This window comes from Amphibalanus amphitrite, unplaced genomic scaffold, assembly GCF_019059575.1.
Source record: "Amphibalanus amphitrite isolate SeventyFive unplaced genomic scaffold, NRLGWU_Aamphi_draft 000116F_arrow, whole genome shotgun sequence".
In the NCBI taxonomy this organism is placed as follows: domain Eukaryota; kingdom Metazoa; phylum Arthropoda; class Thecostraca; order Balanomorpha; family Balanidae; genus Amphibalanus; species Amphibalanus amphitrite.
In genome coordinates, this window is record NW_024881611.1 from 781,447 (window position 1) to 801,122 (window position 19,676).

Sequence of the window (19,676 nt, forward strand, 5' to 3'; positions counted from 1 at the left end):
GGTTCGGCTCAGCAGCGCTGAGTCTGTCGCCCGTACCGCCTTGCATAGGTGCAATTTGTCGGCAACAACTTTCGACCAAATTAAGCTAGAGTCGGGAAAGGCACCATTGTGATTGCAATGAGCTTCCAAATCGATTGATATGCAACCTGACCTAGTCCGAACAGTGTCCTGAGGGGGCTTGACCTGACGACCTTTGTGTCAATCTTGATTGTGACCTTAACTGAACAAAAAGTACCCACAACATGCGACGCAGCTTGAGAGGAATACGATTATGCCTAAATTTTGCTCTGTGGCCATTTGTTTGCAAAATTATTTGCCAAAAACAAAAACCCGACTTTAGGGTAAGTTACCTGACCAGATGTCACCAGTTGACCTGAGACCCTAAATTTGAATATCAATCGCTGCGTCTCGTGACGGCCGTCAAGCTCGTTTTTTTCCACTGAACTGGAACAGACCCTATGAATGCCGCCCCCGTAGGCGGAAAATGTGCCGCCCCTGTGCTTGACTGCCCCACCCTATCGAAAACCTAGATCCGCCCCTGTTCACAACCCTAGCACAATTAGTTGAAAGTTTCTCATTACAGGGCCAGCCGCAATGACTTCATTTGATCACCGTTAGTATTTTGATCGACTTTCGTAATCGTGTCATCCCATAGCAGAGACAAAGACAAAGACAGAATAACATCCCAAAATAGATTCTGAATAATTAGGTTACACAATACACAATTAGCCTTCAAAACGCTGAGTCCGAGCAGGCGAAAAGCCTGCAACTAATGAATATAAGCAGTAAATAACACTTTCCAGCGCATTCGAAAATAGATAACAACGCATCATCGTAGGACCTAAAAACAAAGAACAAAACAAAAAACATTAAAACAGACGGTAATCCTGCAAGTATGAAGGTATATGTTTGAAGGACCATATAATCAGCGCAGATTACTGCTCTCCATTATTGTATGTTATGCCTAAAGATAATTACTGCCACACAATATGTACCATCTGCTGTTTAGAGCACGTCACCACTTCCGCACGAAAGTCCATATCCACTCCATGTGACACCTCACACCTACCGCAGGTAACACCTCACACCCATCGCAGGTGACACCATATACGGATACCTACCGCAGACCACTTTCCTGCCAGCGCGGCCCACCCGCGCCGCCCACCCCTGCGCCAAACGTGGCGCATTCGCCGCACATCCGCCGCATCAGCCGCTAATGAGCCGGTAACGCGAGCGGCGGCGCCGTGATCCGACCCACCGCCGTGGGCGGGGGCGGGGGCGGCCGGCGCGCCGGGCACGGCGGTGTTTACCACCGGGGCAGATGCGCCAATTTGGCGTGTGGTGCTGATGCTGTTTTCGACAGGACGGTCCCCGTGGGAGGCCGCGCCACTCCTGCCTGCTCCCAGACCATATCCGTACAATCGCGGATCCTTCCCAGCCTCAGTCCATTCTCACAGTCACTGCTAGTTACCGACCGCGGTCTCGGTAACGGCTATCCCGTCATCACAATTGCCACATACTACCGGCCCCGGCCCATCATCACAATCACCGCACGTTACCGGTGGCAGGAAGGGCCGCGCCGCGCGTCTGGTGCCGGGACGGACGCGGTGGCGCAGACGGCTGTGGTGTGAGGCGCCGCGCCGGCACTTCGTCTCACTATCAGCGACATTAGCCGAGCGGAAAGGGCGCATTTGTCTCACTCTGGGGAGAGCGCCGCGGGGATCGCCAGGGCGGTAAAGCACGGCGCAGAGACAGTGAGGCACGGCGCTGTCTCCTGCGCGGTATACCAGGTGAAAGATGTGACAAATACATGTTACGGATGTGACGAACACACGAGACGAACGTCACGAACATTCGTGACGTTGTTACGAGCATCCGTCACGGTTCGGCCTCAATATCGCCGAGACTACGCCAAATAATACTAGTGACGCCATACCTACGGCTTGAGATAACCCGTTATAGTGTGTTTACTAGATCGGACGTCGTATATGGTTTCAAAGGACCCTAGATGCATAACACATTCGGATATCGACTGTTGTGCATCCTTCCCCTGCCCAGAAAAGCACTGCGTTGTGATAGAAAAAGGCTTTGCTGGCATAGGCGGCGGAACGGGGAGGGCACCGGGGCACCGTGTCCCCCTTTCATTTTGGCATTTTAACATTAGCCCTATGGGCGTTGCATGGAAAGAATGGGACCAAAAGTCGGCAGTGCCCTCCCCCCTTAATTGAAGGTGTTCCGCCGCTACTGTTTGCTGGAAGCTGCTGGAAAACTTGGAGAAACATCACTATATTCCGCAGAATAGCTGCAGCTTCGTTGTTGTTAAAAAGGGAAAGGGAAAAGACATATGCAGAGACAGCACATTTGGACCAGGATAAGGCATATTCAGTCGATGCTACACCACACACAGATAGCAACCAAATATTGCGATGCAATAAACAGAACATGGTGCGAATTTTTTCCGATTATTCTGAGTCTCAAATGGATCAGTTTTGAAAGCACGACACAGCGCTGCTTGCTTTCAAAACAACGGTCCAATATTCATAATGGCTTGCAGCCTGCGAGACCGAATTATGTATTCTTGCAGAATGTCTGAAGAACAAAGACAAGGGATTTGAAATTCTTTTGGAACGCTCGACAACGCTTTTAACTGAATAAAGAAAGCAGGCATCCGCACATTTTATATTGAGAAGGTGTATCCTTGAAACAGCAACATTAAAGAAGATCTCATTCCTTGGAATATCAAACCATGATAAAGAAAAGACAGAGGCTAGCCGTTAAATGTGTGTAGTTAGTATCAAAAGCAATCGATCGCTATGTAGTTGTGTCGGTATTATCTGCCACTTACGATTAGGTACGCATGCATAATGCTTATGAACATATGGACGAATACCTACGGCCTAGAAATCGGAGTTCAAAACGGGATATATGGATTACTTGATGTGTCCGCTGACTTTTGTTGAGGAATAGATCATGGCTTGTATGTCCGTAAAAAGCCGGTCTTTGACGACCGGAACACTTTGTTAACACATGCGAAATTCCCAGGCGCTATTTCGGGCACTGCCAGCGGCTGCACAGGCCACCTGACAGAAACTCTGAGCGAGCACAATTTTTCTTTGATCACTTTCATAAACTGTTATTCCACTAGATTGTGTATACAGTCAGTTCCTCGTCCCGTTTGGCTTGATCGCAGAGCTCTGGGCTCCACGATATTAGTTCAAGGAACTGAAGAGAGGTAATTTAATACAAGACTGCACATGTTGAAGGGAAACCTTATGAGGGCACAGTTTTCGAAATGCCGGCCAATTCAGATGAAAGCCACATCCGCTTCTTGGCTGCAGCTCTCTCCGATGAAAATGACCTCTTTGCTTTGATGCTAATAATAACTATTGGAATTTAGAACCATCGAGAATGAAATGACAAAAAAATAGGGTGACAATGGCAATGCAAAGTAGGAAATAAAAATCATTCGCAGTGCTAAACATAACCCAATGTGTTCACAGCACGAGGCTCCATCCACAAAAAAGCAACAACCACGAAATGCAACTGGAAAAGGCACACTAAAAGCCATGATCTCATCACCCTGCCACGAGCGGCGCCAGCGGCCGAGGCTGCGGCGTCGCACCACCAGAGCCACTCACCCGTCCCTTGCAGTAGCTCCTGATGTCGTGCTCGGAGACCGAGTCCGGCCGGCGCAGGCGAATCCACACGGCCAGCTCCTCGCCCATCCGATCATCGGGCACTCCGAACGCCTGTGCACAGCCAGATTTACGGTCAGAAGGCCGCTCTCGGGTAGTTAAACACGAACTAAACACGGGGTGAATGGGCGATCTATAACCTTGCCGCATCTGCCGCGCAAAACTGCTGGTGAGGGGCAAGAACTTGGGCACATGAGGGTAGTTAATTTTTGGGCCATAAATTTGTTTCCACGCTGTATCCGAAAATAAATTGCTCTCGTGACCAGCGGCGCGAACCGCCGTCTGTAATTGAACTCTGATCGCCAGCCACCATGGTTGTTTGTCTTTTATCGTCGCGCCTCATGGCAGGCTGAAGAATGTTGCCACGCTTCCAATATAAGCTTGTTTTGGCAGCCAGCTCCCAGATCACAATTTATCGTCGATGTACTGAGTGCACACTGAGCCGTTCAACACGGCCTGGCCTGAACCAAGTCAGCGGATTCCCATAGAATACTGCCTTCTTAATTTCTGATCAGAATCGGAGTTTGAAATTGTCAATGCTCGAGGTTTGATTGTCAGAAATGGAACAAAATTGCACAACGCTACACTCACACACAGCATGAGCTTGAGCAGCTTACACCCACCACGGAAAATTAGCCGGCCAATGCGGTGGATGTCGTGATGAATCGAATGTTCTAAACAACATCAACAGCAGCAACAGATGGTGTTGTGAAAGCTTATCATGTACAAAAATGATATGGAACCACATGTCTTAAAATGTATATAAGGGCCAGCTGCATTTTCAGCTAGATTGGATTAGCATACAACATAGCGCTTGCCTTGTAGCCGTTCGAGTGGTATATGAAATAGATATTGGACTGCTCAGCTGCTGACAGCTTGTTAAAGGACCAAAAGTGCAAAGAGATTTCTGAAGCCAATTTGCTTATCTACATAACACATTCACAGCACGATCAATGGTTTCTACAACACCAAGCCTGTCAGGCTCATATCAGGCTCAAAGTATAAATGGCTGCGCTGAAAGCATTGACTGGTTCTTGTTCGTGCTTGTGGGATATTACCCGGTCCGGGAAAAGGTATGTTAGGGGAAGCGGGGGTAACACCGCCCCCCTAAGCTTTTCGCCATAATGAGAGAATATGTGTGAAGCCTCTTGGTAGTTATTGTCTTGGTTACAATATTTAAACATTTTCTCACGTGTTTTAGGAACTTATTTTGCATGCTCCTAAAAGGTTTTCATGTATCACGACTTTTAAAAATACCTTGCATATTTGCTGCCTACAAATTGTGTGGGACGTGGGTAACCCCGCCACCGGTGTTGATGTTAACCCAACCCATTCCTACGAAAGCTTTTAAAGGTAGTGTGCCAGCTTTCTTGGACCGTATGGAGTTAATGGCCCAGATAAGGAGAACCGGATTTTTAGAACTTATCCATACCTTCAAAACTCATGGAAACGTCTTAAATTCTTCAAATTTTGAGTACCCCAGTGCGAAATTCGCCCCGACGGGTTGTCGGTCGTACCCCAACCACATTTCACACCACTATGAACAATAAATGCACACACTGAAATCGCTATTACCGATATGCTCATCCAATCAAGTTTCGATAAACCCGTTCATCATCATCTCCTGCGGTTTCGAACACGCCTGTTAGGTGGCTTCTGATGCTCGTCGAGGTCGGAATTTCCAAATACGCGTGGTGCGTCGGGCCGCGCGCTCTGACTTCGGCCAAGAAAAATGCGTCAGCTGATCATTGTCATTTCTGCCACTTGCGTGTGGTGAAATGGGGTCATAACTTATAAGACGGCTTTTTCATATCAATTATTTTACATAAAATCATATTTCAAACGATAAATAATGTTCGACAGCCAAATAAAAGAAACAATACCAATACGGGCTTACAGTTTAAGGCTCGACATTGTGTTGTCTACGATTAGACAGCTGATAACTCATTCCCGTACGTCGTATGGTCGTAACACTATAATGACCTTTGCTTATTGTCACAAGTGCGCCGCATTCGCGATTGTTGCCCGACGCCTGTTTGCAGGTGAGCCCACTACAGTTGTTATACATATCTAAAAACCGAAAAACTTTTAGTCGAAAAAGGCACTATTCCAGGCCCATTTTTGACTTTTTTGCGATATTAGGTAAAAACAGAAGCTTCTTATCCTAGGAAAAATAAAATGGGAAATCTTTCAAAGGTGGCACACTACCTTTAATTGTTCAAAGATCGCGTGCGATGAGTTTCCTGTCCGTAGTGGTAATTTTCGCAAATAATCGGTAATGGACACCTAAATAGGTATAGGTTCATCAGCTGTTTGCCAGTTTTATACAGCTGGCAAGTGCTTGGTCGGGATGCATGAAAAATATTAAGTAAAAAATCAAATAAGCTGCTTTTTCCCGGCTTAGGAACATCTACGAACATAAATGAAGCGTGTCTTTGGAGTTTCATCACTTATCACGCTACAAACAGGAAACACCGCAACCTCAATTGGGGTAACACCGCCACGGGGTGGCGGTGTTCCCCAATAAGTGATCATAAGCAAAAATCGCCAGCGGCAAGAATGTACTACACGGTTCAAGCAAACCTATCTTACTGGACAAAGCCGATCAGTTATTTTTCGATGTAATCAAGTAAATCAAAATGAGTCTCTACTTAAAGACATTCAAAAGTGCTCCCAACTCATCGAATTTTTATAATAGAATGTGCATTTTTCTTTAAATGCCCACATTGAGCTTCGATTACACTGAAACACCGGAACACAAATCAGAAGACGCTTACCTTCGTGCGGTTAATAGGAAATAACGGATTTTTACACTTCACATTTCATACTTTCGCCGCCAGATGGGGTGGCGGTGTTTCCCACAGTGGCGGTGTTACCCCCGCTTCCCCTAGGTACTGTATTTAACGAGAAGCACATCGAACTAGAAGAACAATGCACTTCGGTAATTATTTGCGACCTCTGAAATACTCTCACACTGATAGATAAAGACTACACGTCTGTGGCTTGGCTCACGCGGCTATTATTAGAATTGCACATGGTAAAAGAACTGAAGCGCCTCTTTGATCTATTTTCAGTGTTATCTGTGTGCGCTGTCTATGTAGTATGACACAATGCATTATATGGATGTTCCTGTCTTGGACATTTGCCACTTGAGTTGTTATGATTGAAGTACGTCTTCAAGCAGACGCTTATGAGAAATAATAAACGAATAATAAACGAAAATGCCTCAACGCTAACGTGAGAAAAACGCAGCCAGGCACGGACAGAAAGCATTAAGATCAGTCAAACTGTAAACAATAAATCGGCGTTTCGAATAGAAGAATTACAAACTTATGTATTCAACACACATGAGCCCTAAGTACACCCAATGTCTTTTTCGCTTTAGCCATGCCTTGACGAAAGGACATGCAAAAAATATTATGCGAGATTTGGACTAGGAACATCGCAGCATTCCAAGTAACCAATTTCAACTGACGCTTACCTCATGGACCAGCAATGAACCTTCTCGAAGGGGAACTGAACGCCACGCCGCCAGGTGCATATAACATGATAGAAATCACTCGCATACTCAATCTTAGGACATGTCTTTTATTTGCTAGACCTGTCGCATTTTTTCAAGCACATCGTGTTCTACACCGTTCAAGCTGGCCCTGGTTTCCGCTGCCGACCGGCGCCGAGGCTGTTGTCGAGTGTTGCCAGCTATTTTGAGCCATCAGCGCTTATTTACCATCTGTGCGCGTGACCTGGGCGCCAATGAGTGTCACCCTGTCGGTATCTGATACAACAGACCAACACACGGTCGAGAAAAGTCACGAAAATGGCCACCGATACGGGGGAGATGGTTGAGCCACTTTGTCTACGGACACTGTGGTGAAACCTAATACAAGGGTACATGGTCGCGGGTCAAACCACCACACGTGCACTGTGAGGAGTTTTTTCAGTCGGGGAATAGTGACGGAAACACAGCGACATGCACACCCACCCTACAATCAAACGTGGTGTGCTTGAAAGGAAACCAGGCTCGGAATGAAGGCGAAACTTTGTGTAAAGCTGACATTTGAGTCTTCCAAATGCTATGCCTTGCCTCCATCTTGTATGAGTTATCCCTTCTAGTGATTTGAATGGAACAATAATGCGATCTTTATCAATCGATTCTGTTGTCGATAATGATCGTCCACTAAGTATATTCGACGATCATTATATCACAATTCATATGTTTCTCAGAAATCGTCGTAAAATTCAGCCTGATAAAATCAGGAAAGCAGCTTTGAAGCGGAAGAAAGCTTTCATGGAACCTCATGAAATTCTACGAAATAGGGTACCAATCGTCGGGTGCATGTATCCTTTCACAGCCATTTTTATCAAAGGTATGCTTTCTATCTCCCAATTTATACTATCAGCACTAGAACAGTACTGTCTAAAATAATACCCATAACTAGGCGTAGAAGCATAGCCTGAGTATTGTATTACACGTATTGTTGCATTATATTTTGTTTCATATTTACTGTAGCAGTAAATGCACATGAAGAAGGTCATCTCCCATTAGTCTGCCACAAAACAGGAAACTTTATCTCGGTGCGGCCATTCAGACGGCTCAAGTTGCCCCCGCAATCATTTCTCATCACATGGATTCATTTAATGGACCATTGCAGTCACCGCATGATGGACTAGGGCGGCTGGGGACTCAGATAGCGGGCACGGATGAGCGATACTGCTACCGTCCATCCGAGGCGCGGGATGCAACTCCAAAGGTCATGATGGCTGAATGACGCACAAGAAAAACGAGCCAATGTTAATTTGAACATTAATGTGACTGTTTAGGCTTATAGGTATAGTAGGATATGGGTAAAATCTGACTTCTTAGAACAGGACTTATCTGACGATATGCTGCGCGCTCTGCTGTCCGCGCGCATAACCAAGCCATGCGGTACAGGCTACTTTCAGGCGTCTGTACTAGTAACGCCATCTATGAGTGCGAGTGCAAGTGTCTCCTCTCCATGCACGCACAAAGCGAAAGACGAAAAGCGCATCAAGACCAGGCCAAATTCGCTTCTCTTACAGGCCAAAAATACATGGAATCAGTCCAACGAATGGCTAAAGTAGTCACACACATTGCAAAACTCTCACCACTGATGCACGTATGCACTGTCTAGCCTAGCGTGTACCGAAGTCGATTGAAACCCTGGCTCACGCCGCGCCGCGTACTTGCAGCTATAAAGGAGCTATACCGGCACCGGGGGCAGCTCCGCCATAGCCCTGATTAAGGAGCGGGGGAGGGGTGGTGAGGGGAAGGGGTAGGGGCGGGGGTGGGGCGCGGGCGGACTATTACGCGGCTCGATAGTGGTCGGATCGCGCGCTCGTCTGGGACGCGGTTTACAACCGGCGCTGGCTGGCAGCTCTATGGCCTCGTTACGGGGACACGGGAGACCGCAGCTCGACGGGCATCCAGCGGGGCGGCCGAGCGCGCCCCGCCGGATATTGCAGATTCCGACAGGCCAGGTGCCGCTCAAAATGAGGAACTTGAGAGGAGGAAAATGTGGTGTGAATCAGGATGGGTTACAGTAAATGCAAAATGAAAATGACTGAATCTTCACCAACATTGCAGGTAAATGCCTCTGTTTCTAAGAAATCATAGATACAAGCACAGCACAATAGGGCTCTCGCGTGTAGGTAAGCCTATCTGAGCACGTGTAGACATAAATACATGATATTAGAAAGGTTTTTTAGTGACAAACGTACTTAGCTCTGCTAAGCTGCAAGAGGGTCTCATTGTATGCTGTGTTATCCAGTGGGGTCATTACGTCAAACGCTGTGTCAGCCAGAGAGAGAGATTGATGTGATTACCGCCGACAGCGCGGAGACGGCGGGGAATCCATGGGCCCAGAACCCCCCTCCCCCTCCCTCCCTCCGGCTGGCTGGAATTACCGTGCCTACACACATAAAAAGCCGTACAGGCTATGTTATATGTACTATACTTTCACAACCCAAGGCATATGAGATAAGGAAAATCTAGAAGCTTTTCAGGTGGCCTATGCTAAAGCAAAAGTCGGTTATTCAGGTACAGAAGAGGCACTTAACTAATGGGCACTAGCCCAGCTGGACAAATGCATTGGATACATTAGGACATATGGAGACGACTGGCGCATATGTCAGATTTGATAAATGAAGCAGACTGTTATGACGGTGTGTTCATATTCTCCGATGTCATTAGTGATTTGCCCGTAATCGCGGCCTGAAGCGAGAAACCTCATCAACATTAATTGGGTAAGAGGATCACAATAATTCTCCATAATTAATAAGCACACAAGCGCACTGATGAATGATCTAATATCCGCCAACAGACTAGGCTGGGCAATTCAAGAGCAGAGCAATGACGCTGATACCCTACTGTATTTCACACATTTAGCCTCAGTGACCCCAGGAAAGCCCAAGCGTCGACAAAGCTAGAACCGTCGCCGACTCCGCCACGAAACAGCGCCGCCCTAATCCTCCTCTCATTTTCTGGAGCTGACTGATATCCGACTCGGCTCGGTCTCGGCGGCAGGAGGTCGCGAATTACACCGCGTGCCATTTAAAAACAGACCGGGCCTCTTCAGCGGTGGAGCCGTCTCAAAAGGAGCGCCGGCGGCCACTCTCGGCCCAAACGCAGCGCGCCTGTCCCGTTCGGGACAAACAACTCAGCCTTTCTATTCAGGCTGATGACCGACTTCATCAGACGTCGGACGCTGATAAAAACAAAATGCCCGGCCGGCTGTTGCTGAGGGCCGCCCGGATAGGTCGTCGTGGGCAAATATTTCCCCACGGTACGACTATATCAGAGTTCAGCTCGATCGAGTCCACAGCGCGCGCAGACCGCCCTCCGGCCGACCTGACCCATTCACCGCCCACCGATCCGTCCGGAGCAACTCAGGCGTCTCAGCCAGCCCCAGCGCGGCGCTGTCCGTCTGTCTCAGAGGTGGTCCGTCTAGCCGTTGCCATAGATCCCAGTGGACCGCGACAGACGACTCGCACATTTCACCACAAGCCACCTAATCTCGGGACCTCGCCAATAAATCGGAATGAAACCGCGACCATTGTCATTACGGAGAGCATTACTGGCCCGCAGGACTATAGGGATGAGCAATCACGGCGGCGAAACGACGACCACTAGACTGGTCGGTTAATGGACCAGACGCGACCGGGAGCGTGCAGGAGAATCGACCCGTGAACCGCGAGATGAGCGCAAAGTGGAGGTGAAAAGAACGATGCATTTGTGTCAGTTTTGTGCAGCTTGGAGAAACCGAGTTTCTCAGCTTGATTTGATTATTTTAGATGCGAGTGTATCGCTTATTCACCCTGACAAGTAAATAAGACGTTCATTCGAACGACTTGACTCTTATGTAGGCTGATTCGAGGATGCCGTCAATACGAATGGACAATTGACATATCCTTATGAAAAAGATCGTGGTATAGGTACTTTGATATAATTAGGTACAAACCTCAGGGCGGCTGATTTTTGTCTACTGTTTTCTGGCTCAAATATGCTACCAAATTAATATGGAATATAAATGACAAAATTTCTCTTTTAACTAACTAAAATCTACAAAACCAAGCACAAGCCCAGGCGAGCACAGCGAGCACAGCGAGTGAGAAAGTGACTTAAGGCCGCCCCACACTGGAACTCGCATGCGGGTTTTGAGTTTGCGGGCATAATACTTAACCATGGAGTGATAAGACCGTTCCCTTATGATAACTTCATGAATGCAGTGAAGCCGGTACACCTTCAGAAACTTACATATAGTCGCAATACCAGCGCAACGAACCAAAATTCGACTCCAACGAAAAACCCGCAAACCTCGCAGAACTCGCAGACCTCGCAGCGAGGAAAATCGAAAGTTGGCTCAAAATTAACTTTTGGAATGCGATACAAGGTCGCTCTCAAGCTAAAAACATGCAGACACGGTTGTTAGATGGTAGTGTGGGTCACTCAGCTTAGATTGCACTATCTGATTTTGAAGAAACCGCAAAACTCAAAAACTCGCAACCCGCATGCGGGGTCCAGTGTGGGGCGGCCTTTACAGTCGGTGGCCATTGCCTCCCACGTCCCACCTGCACGGGACACCTCCCATCGCCTCCCACGTCCCACCTGCACGGGACACGCCCCCACCGTCCGGTGTCGGTGTCATCATCGGCCGGCCACTTGGGGCCGTCTCAGCGCCGGGAAACCCGGGGGATCGGATCGAGCCCGGTGGCGACACAGTCCGACAGGCGACACCGCCAGGTACCGGGCGGGGGCGGCGGCCGTCCGGGCGGGGGCGGCGGCGGGGGCTGCGGCGGCGGTCCGCAGGGGCGGGTATGTCGCTGACCGAGTGGGCTCAGCGCCAGTGCTGACCCTGCAGCTCTCTGTGAGCGTCTCCTGGCCGCCGTCAGCAGATCAATCCCATGCAGGCCGCCGATGGCCGCGGCGCACAATGGGACCCCGCGGTCTGCCTCTGTGTGAGACCCGGACTGTTTGCGTGCGGCCGGCCGACGCCGGCGGAACGTATGGGGGTGTTTGTGTGGTCAGCTGACCACGCCCGATCGAGATGTCAACAGACGCCATCGACAATGTCGTAAACGTACAGATACAAAGGGACAGTGTTGCGGGAGAGGTTTCCGGCTGACCAGGCTGCAGGTTAGTAGCGAATGACTTACGCCGTCCGATCAGTAGCTCATCAACAACAACTGCTTCATTAGCAAGACATCATCTTAAAAATTGCATCTGAAGAAGATTTGGAAAAGAAAAGACATCTCTGAATGACCACTTCGGTTGGACGACCAGGCAAACGTGCAGGAATAATTTAGCTGCAATAGCTTATCAATCAAATGCAAACCGATCTAGCTGTTTCTTTTCTATACCTACCCAACAATTTTAGTCAGACACGTTTTCCCTTGACTACAAAAGCGAACAGCATCACCACTCATTCACCAGCATCATCATCATCAAGAAGCAACATAGTGCAGAAGCTTCTTCACGTTCATGTATGAAGTTTCATGCATTCATGCTTCTTCATAGACTATAAAGTGACATCAAAGTACTTCAAGTCTTCATTTAACTTTACACCCTCTAGGCTGTAATTCTATTTTATGTAGCGAAATATAGATAGCTTATAGCTATCACAAAATGAAATGTAGGGTGCGTTCTTTGAACAGATTTCACGTGAAATTTCACGTGGAATCGGAAGTCAGGCCGTTCTTTGCCGATTCCACGCGGAATTTCACGTGAAATCCCGCGGAATTCCACGTGAAATACGGGAATCGGAAAAGCTTGTCCCGAGCGTTTTTTTCAAGATGGCGACGCCCAGTGGAGGAGGGAATGTGAATGTGTGCGTATGATATGGACTGGTTTTGCGGAATATGTTACTAAAATGTTACCGTTTTTACCAAAAACCTTTTTAGGGATTGTTTCCGCTGTTACTAACCAGCAAACTGGTGTGGAAATATTAACCGGTAGGTATTCTTACAAGCTGTATGCACACCAGGGACTTTTCTATAAAAACTCCATCTGCCTCTGTAACTTACCGACAATACAAGCAACGCTAATTCAATGCATGTTTCACAAATCTGGGCATATTACATTTATGAAGCCTCTGCGACAATTGCGCCGTGAAATTCCCGTGCGGTCGGCAAAGAACGCATCAGCTGACTGAGCCGTGAAATTTCACGTGAAATTTCCGTGCAAAGAACGCACCCGTATTTTCTTGTCTGTCGAGCAATGCCTGAGTTCGTAAGTGAATGTTACTTCCATTGGCTGTGCTTTTACAATTAAAAGTCATATCAGGACAATTCACTTATGAAGATCAGCGATCATTGATAATAGCCCGAACTTGGAGTTACGGAGCGAGAACGCTTGAGGTTTCAGCAGACCTTCATTATGAAGCTCGGAGCGGATAAAAGCCGTATCGTGAGTCACTGAAAAAGATGGCTGCAGCTGAATGAGACTTACAGAAACGGCTCTACTGACGAACTGCTTGTGTTTTTCGTTCGACTTGCAGAGAAACACCGACTGCATTAGAATAAATCATGATAAAATAACAATTCAACTTCAAAGTTTATTATGCTGTGACTACCGTTAAAACTTTCACAATGATTACATTAACGAGTTCAAAACTTGCGATAAGCCGCTCCTGTTATCCAAAGCTTTTACCGTTTTATTACTATACGGTGCAGATGAAGAGTGCTTAGCCGCATCACCAAGCTAAAGTTTCCGTACTTCAACGAAGGCTTTTGTTGGTAACTGTTTTCATCTAAACCCCGATGTCTTGTTGTCATCCTGCTCTCTCAAAATAGAAGTCGGTAGTGCAAATTTTATATGCAGCTAACGCACTCTGGTCTCTGCGTAGCGCAAGCCTCATTTCAAGTTGTTGAGTGCTCGTGTACAATCCACTGAAATAATTTGTTACTTCGCGGAATGTGCTTAAGCATATTTCTATCATTTTCATGGTAGACAAAAGTCCCAACTCCCAAAGACAATGATCAATATTCATACCATTTTGAGAGGCGCCGCATGGATAAGAAATCTTAACTTCAAAATTTTCGGCCAATTTTAGGTTTTATTAGTACTTGATCATGCGTACCCATTCCTCGGAGATTTAGGCGTACCATTGCCATCCTGAGAAGTCCCAATCGGTCCCGCTCTGTCGCTGCCACCGTCGGATGATCGATTTATCGACCGGACAGGCCGTCGGGCCGGGCCGCTAACTTCGTTTGTGCTAATGCGCTGAGAAATTGGGTGATCTCATGACGGTATCGCACGCGCTGACAGACCTGATCTGGGGGTGTCCGACGGAGGACACTATAGGGAGGGCGACCGGTAAACGAATAAACTGCTACGGAAGACGTGGCAGACAACAGGTGGTGATGTCACCTGGACAGGACGCGTGTGACGATAAATATAGATTTGTCAGATTGACATTTAAGTCATGGAAGTAGGAGTGATTCTAAGCCAACACCCATGCAACACTATAAGACTGTGACAAAGACAGCATCTTTCAACTTTCATTTAAAAAAGCGGAATCATAAGCAAAGAAAACATATTATGTAGTTCATATTTCATCAGATTTATTCCCTAACAACTCAAGAGCAACACGAAATGGAAGACAAAAGTGACCCGGTCGCACCGATAACAATATTCTAGCCTATTTCACGGCAGGAGTCTCAGAGGTCGCAGGAATACGAGGTAGCACAGGCTCATACTGACCGATAAATATTCACCGGAGAGTGGGCCAATGTTTTCGTGAGCGTTGGCGGCATAACAGCCGCAGAACAGGACCGGTGAATACTGAACAGGCGGCCAGCCACATGGCAGCGCCCGTGCACCTCTGCCCGAGCTGCCTCAGGAATAAAGAACAACCACGCCGGAAACGTACATCACACACCGCACTATTCATTATTCAGAGCTGAGATGGCTCGTAGCGAATGCATGAGAGCACCGGGGACTGTATTTTTGTGTTCAGTATTATTGCGTGCTATATTCAGGCTGATGGAGATATATTTTGGCAGCAGCTTTTCATTTAAATTAAGTCAAAAGCTTGTTTTCAAGTGAGCAGGTATCTTTTCCTTCGGTTATGCATGGGCTATCAATAAAGTGGTTAGCGACATTTTGTAGCTTTTTTACTTCATGAAAAAATCGTTATCGATATTCACCCCTCTAAGACTTCATGGATAATCCCACCCACACATGCTAAAGTGGCTGACTCGTTGATGACAGGCACACGAGCCGATTGTATTTCAGGCCCGGCGGAGGGGAACCTCCGACCAGCTGGGCGCACCCTGACCCCACAGCAGCCGTGCCGGGAATCCCCGGGCATCGTGATCTCTTTCGTCGCCATCATCAGGGATCCGAATGGAATGCAGGGCAATGGCATGCCAGGGCTGCTTAGGAAACTGGGGTGCTGCAACGATGAACTTGAGTGACGCACAATTTGGTCATAATGTGAGCCCCAATACCCAGTGCGTGCAGAATAAAGTCCATGGCGGCATGACTTTATGAAAACCACAAGAGATCGTATTTTGGCCAGGTAGGTACTATACATAACATAAAGGCTGCACTCAAAATAGCCTGATCGTTGGACACTGAACAAGCTAAGCACTAAGGCCAGTAACAAGATTCCAATCATTTTTTTTTCTAGAGAGGTTTTTCCAGAGGTTTTCTAGAGGTTTGTGCGAAAGTGTCAGCGTTTGTTACCATGACTACTGCAGGCCTCGTTTGGTACAGTCTACTGACTGATAATGGGCACAATCGTCTTCACTCCTCGGCAGATTATGCGTCATTTGTTCGATAAATGCTGTCCGATAGCACTTTGCCAGCTGCTGACACCGGCGCAGAGGCAGACGTTAATTACCATAACAATGACAAACGCAGCCCTGTGTAGGCCACTTGACGGTGGCTTGCGAATGATAAACATCGCGGCAGGCAGTTACACAACGCTAAGGTACAGGAGCGGGCAGGGTGACGACAGCGATGCGACTGATGAAAAAATAGCATTGAAAGCAGGGCTTCGGAGTCGGAGTCGGAGTCGGAGTCGGAGTCGGTCGGAGTCGACAGTTGTGACCGGAGTCGGAGTCGGAGTCGGAGTCGATTTTAGAAACCTGAGCCGGAGTCGGAGTCGGAGTCACCGAAAATCTGTCGACTCCGCAGCCCTGCTAGGTCTGCGGAGTCGGAGTCGGGAGTTGGAGTCGGTCGGAGTCGACAATTCTGCCCGGAGTCGGAGTCGGAGTCGGAGCTGGTTTTTGAAAGCCGGAGTCGGAGTCGGAGTCGGAGTCGCCGAAAATCCATCGACTCTGCAGCCCTGATTGAAAGATATTCTGAAATTGTCAGATCCTTCATGTTCACCGTTGAATATCAGAGAATTTATGAGAACTGAAGGTTATGCTCTGTGATTCTCAGAAAGGCATTCTGTTCTGGCCCGGTGGCGTACATAAACTGTCAGCAGCACGGAAGTTTGGTCTCGATTATTTCCTGGGAGATCAAGGCACAGTGCCAGGAAAAACTGTTGCGCAGGCACTAACATCGACCAGTGAGTGTTACGCCTCTCAGTTAACATCACTTTTTAGAAACGAAAGTTTTATGAGTTGTAAAACCTCTTGTGACGATTCTTGGCATCTGTTGGCACGGTAACAGTCCAGCCATGCAGCCGAATCTCATGAGCTTTTCCACCACGAAGCATTACCGGAGGGAAAGGTCATCATTTCAAAATACTCGTTTCACCGTGGCAACATCACTTGGTCGCATATAAAACTACTGACAGTTACTTGCTGGAAATGAATCTGAGCCAGCGCGAGCGCATGGATGAATAGTGAACACCACAACAAGAACACAGATGTATGCATGTCGTACCTCACTAGGCTACGAAAAACGCAACTGAACGACGCACACCGCTACAAACTAGCTACGACATCCTCAGCCAGCAACAGCAAAGCCACTTATTAAAACCTGATCCGAGCATCTCAGCCCAATTTTGTCGCGCTACTACATGACTTCAGGTAACAGCGGCCCAAGTTCAGGGTAGCGAGGTGACCGCAGCTAGGAGCGAAGCAACCGCAGGCCAGTGGGAGGAATAAGAGACGCCTTCGGTCAGCCGGCCATCGCGCTCACTGGCCGCGTGCCTCCGTATCCATTACCCACTTAGGTGACCGAGCGGCGGCCGCACACGGGACGGAAGCCCGGCGCCGTAGCCGCCGAGACGGCACGGACGGAGGGAGACGGGGGAGGATGGGAGAGGAGACGGAAGGTGGGAGGAAAAGAAGGAGGAATGGACTAGTCGATGGAAGAGAGCGAGAGAGAGAGAGAGAGAGAGAGAGAGAGAGAGAGAGAGAGAGAGAGAGAGAGAGAGAGAGAGAGAGAGAGAGAGAGAGGCCAGAGGGAGGAAGGTGAAAGAAGAGAATGATAGAAGGGAGCGATGTGAAACAAGGGAGAAGCATCACAAAACAGAACATACTAAAAAAGAGCCAACGCCCGATGAGTGGCTGGGTAACTGAGTAGCTGAGAGCGCTAAGGGTTAGATCACATCGGCAGCGGACGGCGGAGGACGGCGGCCGAGTGACGCCAGCCTGCCGCAAATGAGGCCGCCTCAATGTGTGCCATCACGGAAATAGATGCCGAAAATGACGGCCTGTAAATGGAGCTGGGCGCGACTGAAAGGAGGCCGTTAGTGCCGCCTGTCAGTCACAGGACGCGCCGACGAGTGGGGGGAGGGGGGGGCTCACCGAGGCCTCCAGCACGTCCGGGTGCGTCATCAGGAAGTCCTCCACCTCGGTCGGGTAGATGTTCTCCCCGCCGCGGATCACCATGTCCTTGGCACGGCCGACGATCTTCACGTAGCCGTCCTCGTTCATTACCGCCACGTCACTGGAGACACACATATGCGTATTACGTCACTGGAGGCACATAAATGCATGTTTCCGAAGGAGGAAACAACTAAATTCTACAACACAAAGCATTGTCACTGAAGGCATGGCTAGGCCGAAAGTCTTTTTTCAAACACGAGCGCATGAGGCATGTCCGAACGCTATTTAACTTCAAACGTGGACAACTACTGAACGTTTAAACGATTGGACATGTATAGGATCCTATGCACTACTGAAGACATTCACAATGCATAATGCATCATGGACAGCATGCACAATACGACGCTCGAGACAGGCACATTACACACTGCACAGTGGACAGCAGACACACAAAGTTAGCTATGCATGCAAGACCATGATCGGTTCATATATGCACATTCTGCAATATGCTGCAATACAATACATACCAGCATAAGCACACCGAGTATGGTTAGTGGTTACTGTCAGTGTCACGTAACGTCCACCATTCGATATTGCGAGTCATCAAATAAGTCTACATCGACACAAATCGCCTAACATGCGGAAACTTTCCGTATCAATCACCCACCCACATACGCCACCCGCCGCAGTTGATCACGGCTAATCATGAGACCGCTGAGACGCGCGTTGGCAGCCACAGGAGAAACAGACGTTCCTGGACGGATCGCCGCATTAGCAGGGCGTTAATACGGCAGCGGCCAGCTAATACTCTGCGGGCTAATCAGGCGGCGAGTGCCAGCGGCGCTGTGACTGCGCGCGTCACACACCAGCCTCTGCTGACTGGCACCAGCCGCCGGCCGCCGCTATTCATGTATACATCCATCTATTATGTAGATCGCGCCTCCTGTCCTATTATGCCCGCCGGGCGTATGGACCACCTGCCCGCGGCGACCAGCGGACCTGACCGCGGCGACCAGCCGGCCTGACCGCGCCCCCGCCGGGAGAGCAGACCCGTACACGGGAAAATTACACCGCTATTTTTCAGAACTAACTGCGAAAAACGTCCGAGTGGGTGGATTTATGGGGCCGTAGTTTGGAAGCGACATAACTCATCAGGTATGTGAATGGTCCGGCCATTAGTTAATGCATTGTTAAATGATTAAGCAGTTAGCAGACCTTGCAAGTTGCCACATTTACGACGCTATTTCAGCTCGATTTCTTTCTCAGCTGAATTTAACAACTTCTGCCACACTGCAGCTCTTCGCGCATCTCCCAATCACACAGTTTTCCTCTACCCGTCCACCTAAATAAAGGGAACGTTTGGACTTTGGGCTAATGTCGGGGGCACTCTGGCGACACTCTCCCACCAGCTCCGGCGCCTCGCGAGACGTGTGAAATGACGAGCGGTCGGCTGGGCTGGGCGAGTCGGCTCGGCTCGGCTCCATTACTGCCGGGTTGTGTTGCCTCCACAGCTGTGCAGGACTCCCAACGGTGAGTCGACGCCACGCCGAGGGGACGGGCGAGTGGCCAGCACTGGCGATTGTGGTGTTTTAGAGCTCGTTTTAGTGCTAGTAGTGACGCTAGACCACTTGAACTATGTAGAGAGCACCGAGGAGATTGCGTGCAGCATATTGGCAGCGGCTGGTAGCGGTTGGCCATTCGACCTGTCGGTTAGACTCTTTGCAACAAATGTCC

The 19,676-nt window shown here is 48.7% G+C and overlaps 1 protein-coding gene across 3 annotated transcripts in view; it reads right to left on the bottom strand.

Moving 5' to 3' along the window:
* Positions 1-19,676, bottom strand: part of LOC122381232 (medium-chain acyl-CoA ligase ACSF2, mitochondrial-like) — an 82,192-nt gene that overhangs the window by 20,379 nt on the left and 42,137 nt on the right. For all 3 annotated transcript variants that reach the window (XM_043365180.1, XM_043365178.1, XM_043365179.1), the window contains exons 10-11: positions 17,922-18,063; positions 3,639-3,749 (exon numbers count right to left, since the gene is read on the bottom strand). In XM_043365180.1, the coding sequence (XP_043221115.1) occupies positions 3,639-3,749; positions 17,922-18,063 (253 nt within the window). The remainder of the gene's footprint in view (positions 1-3,638; positions 3,750-17,921; positions 18,064-19,676) is intronic.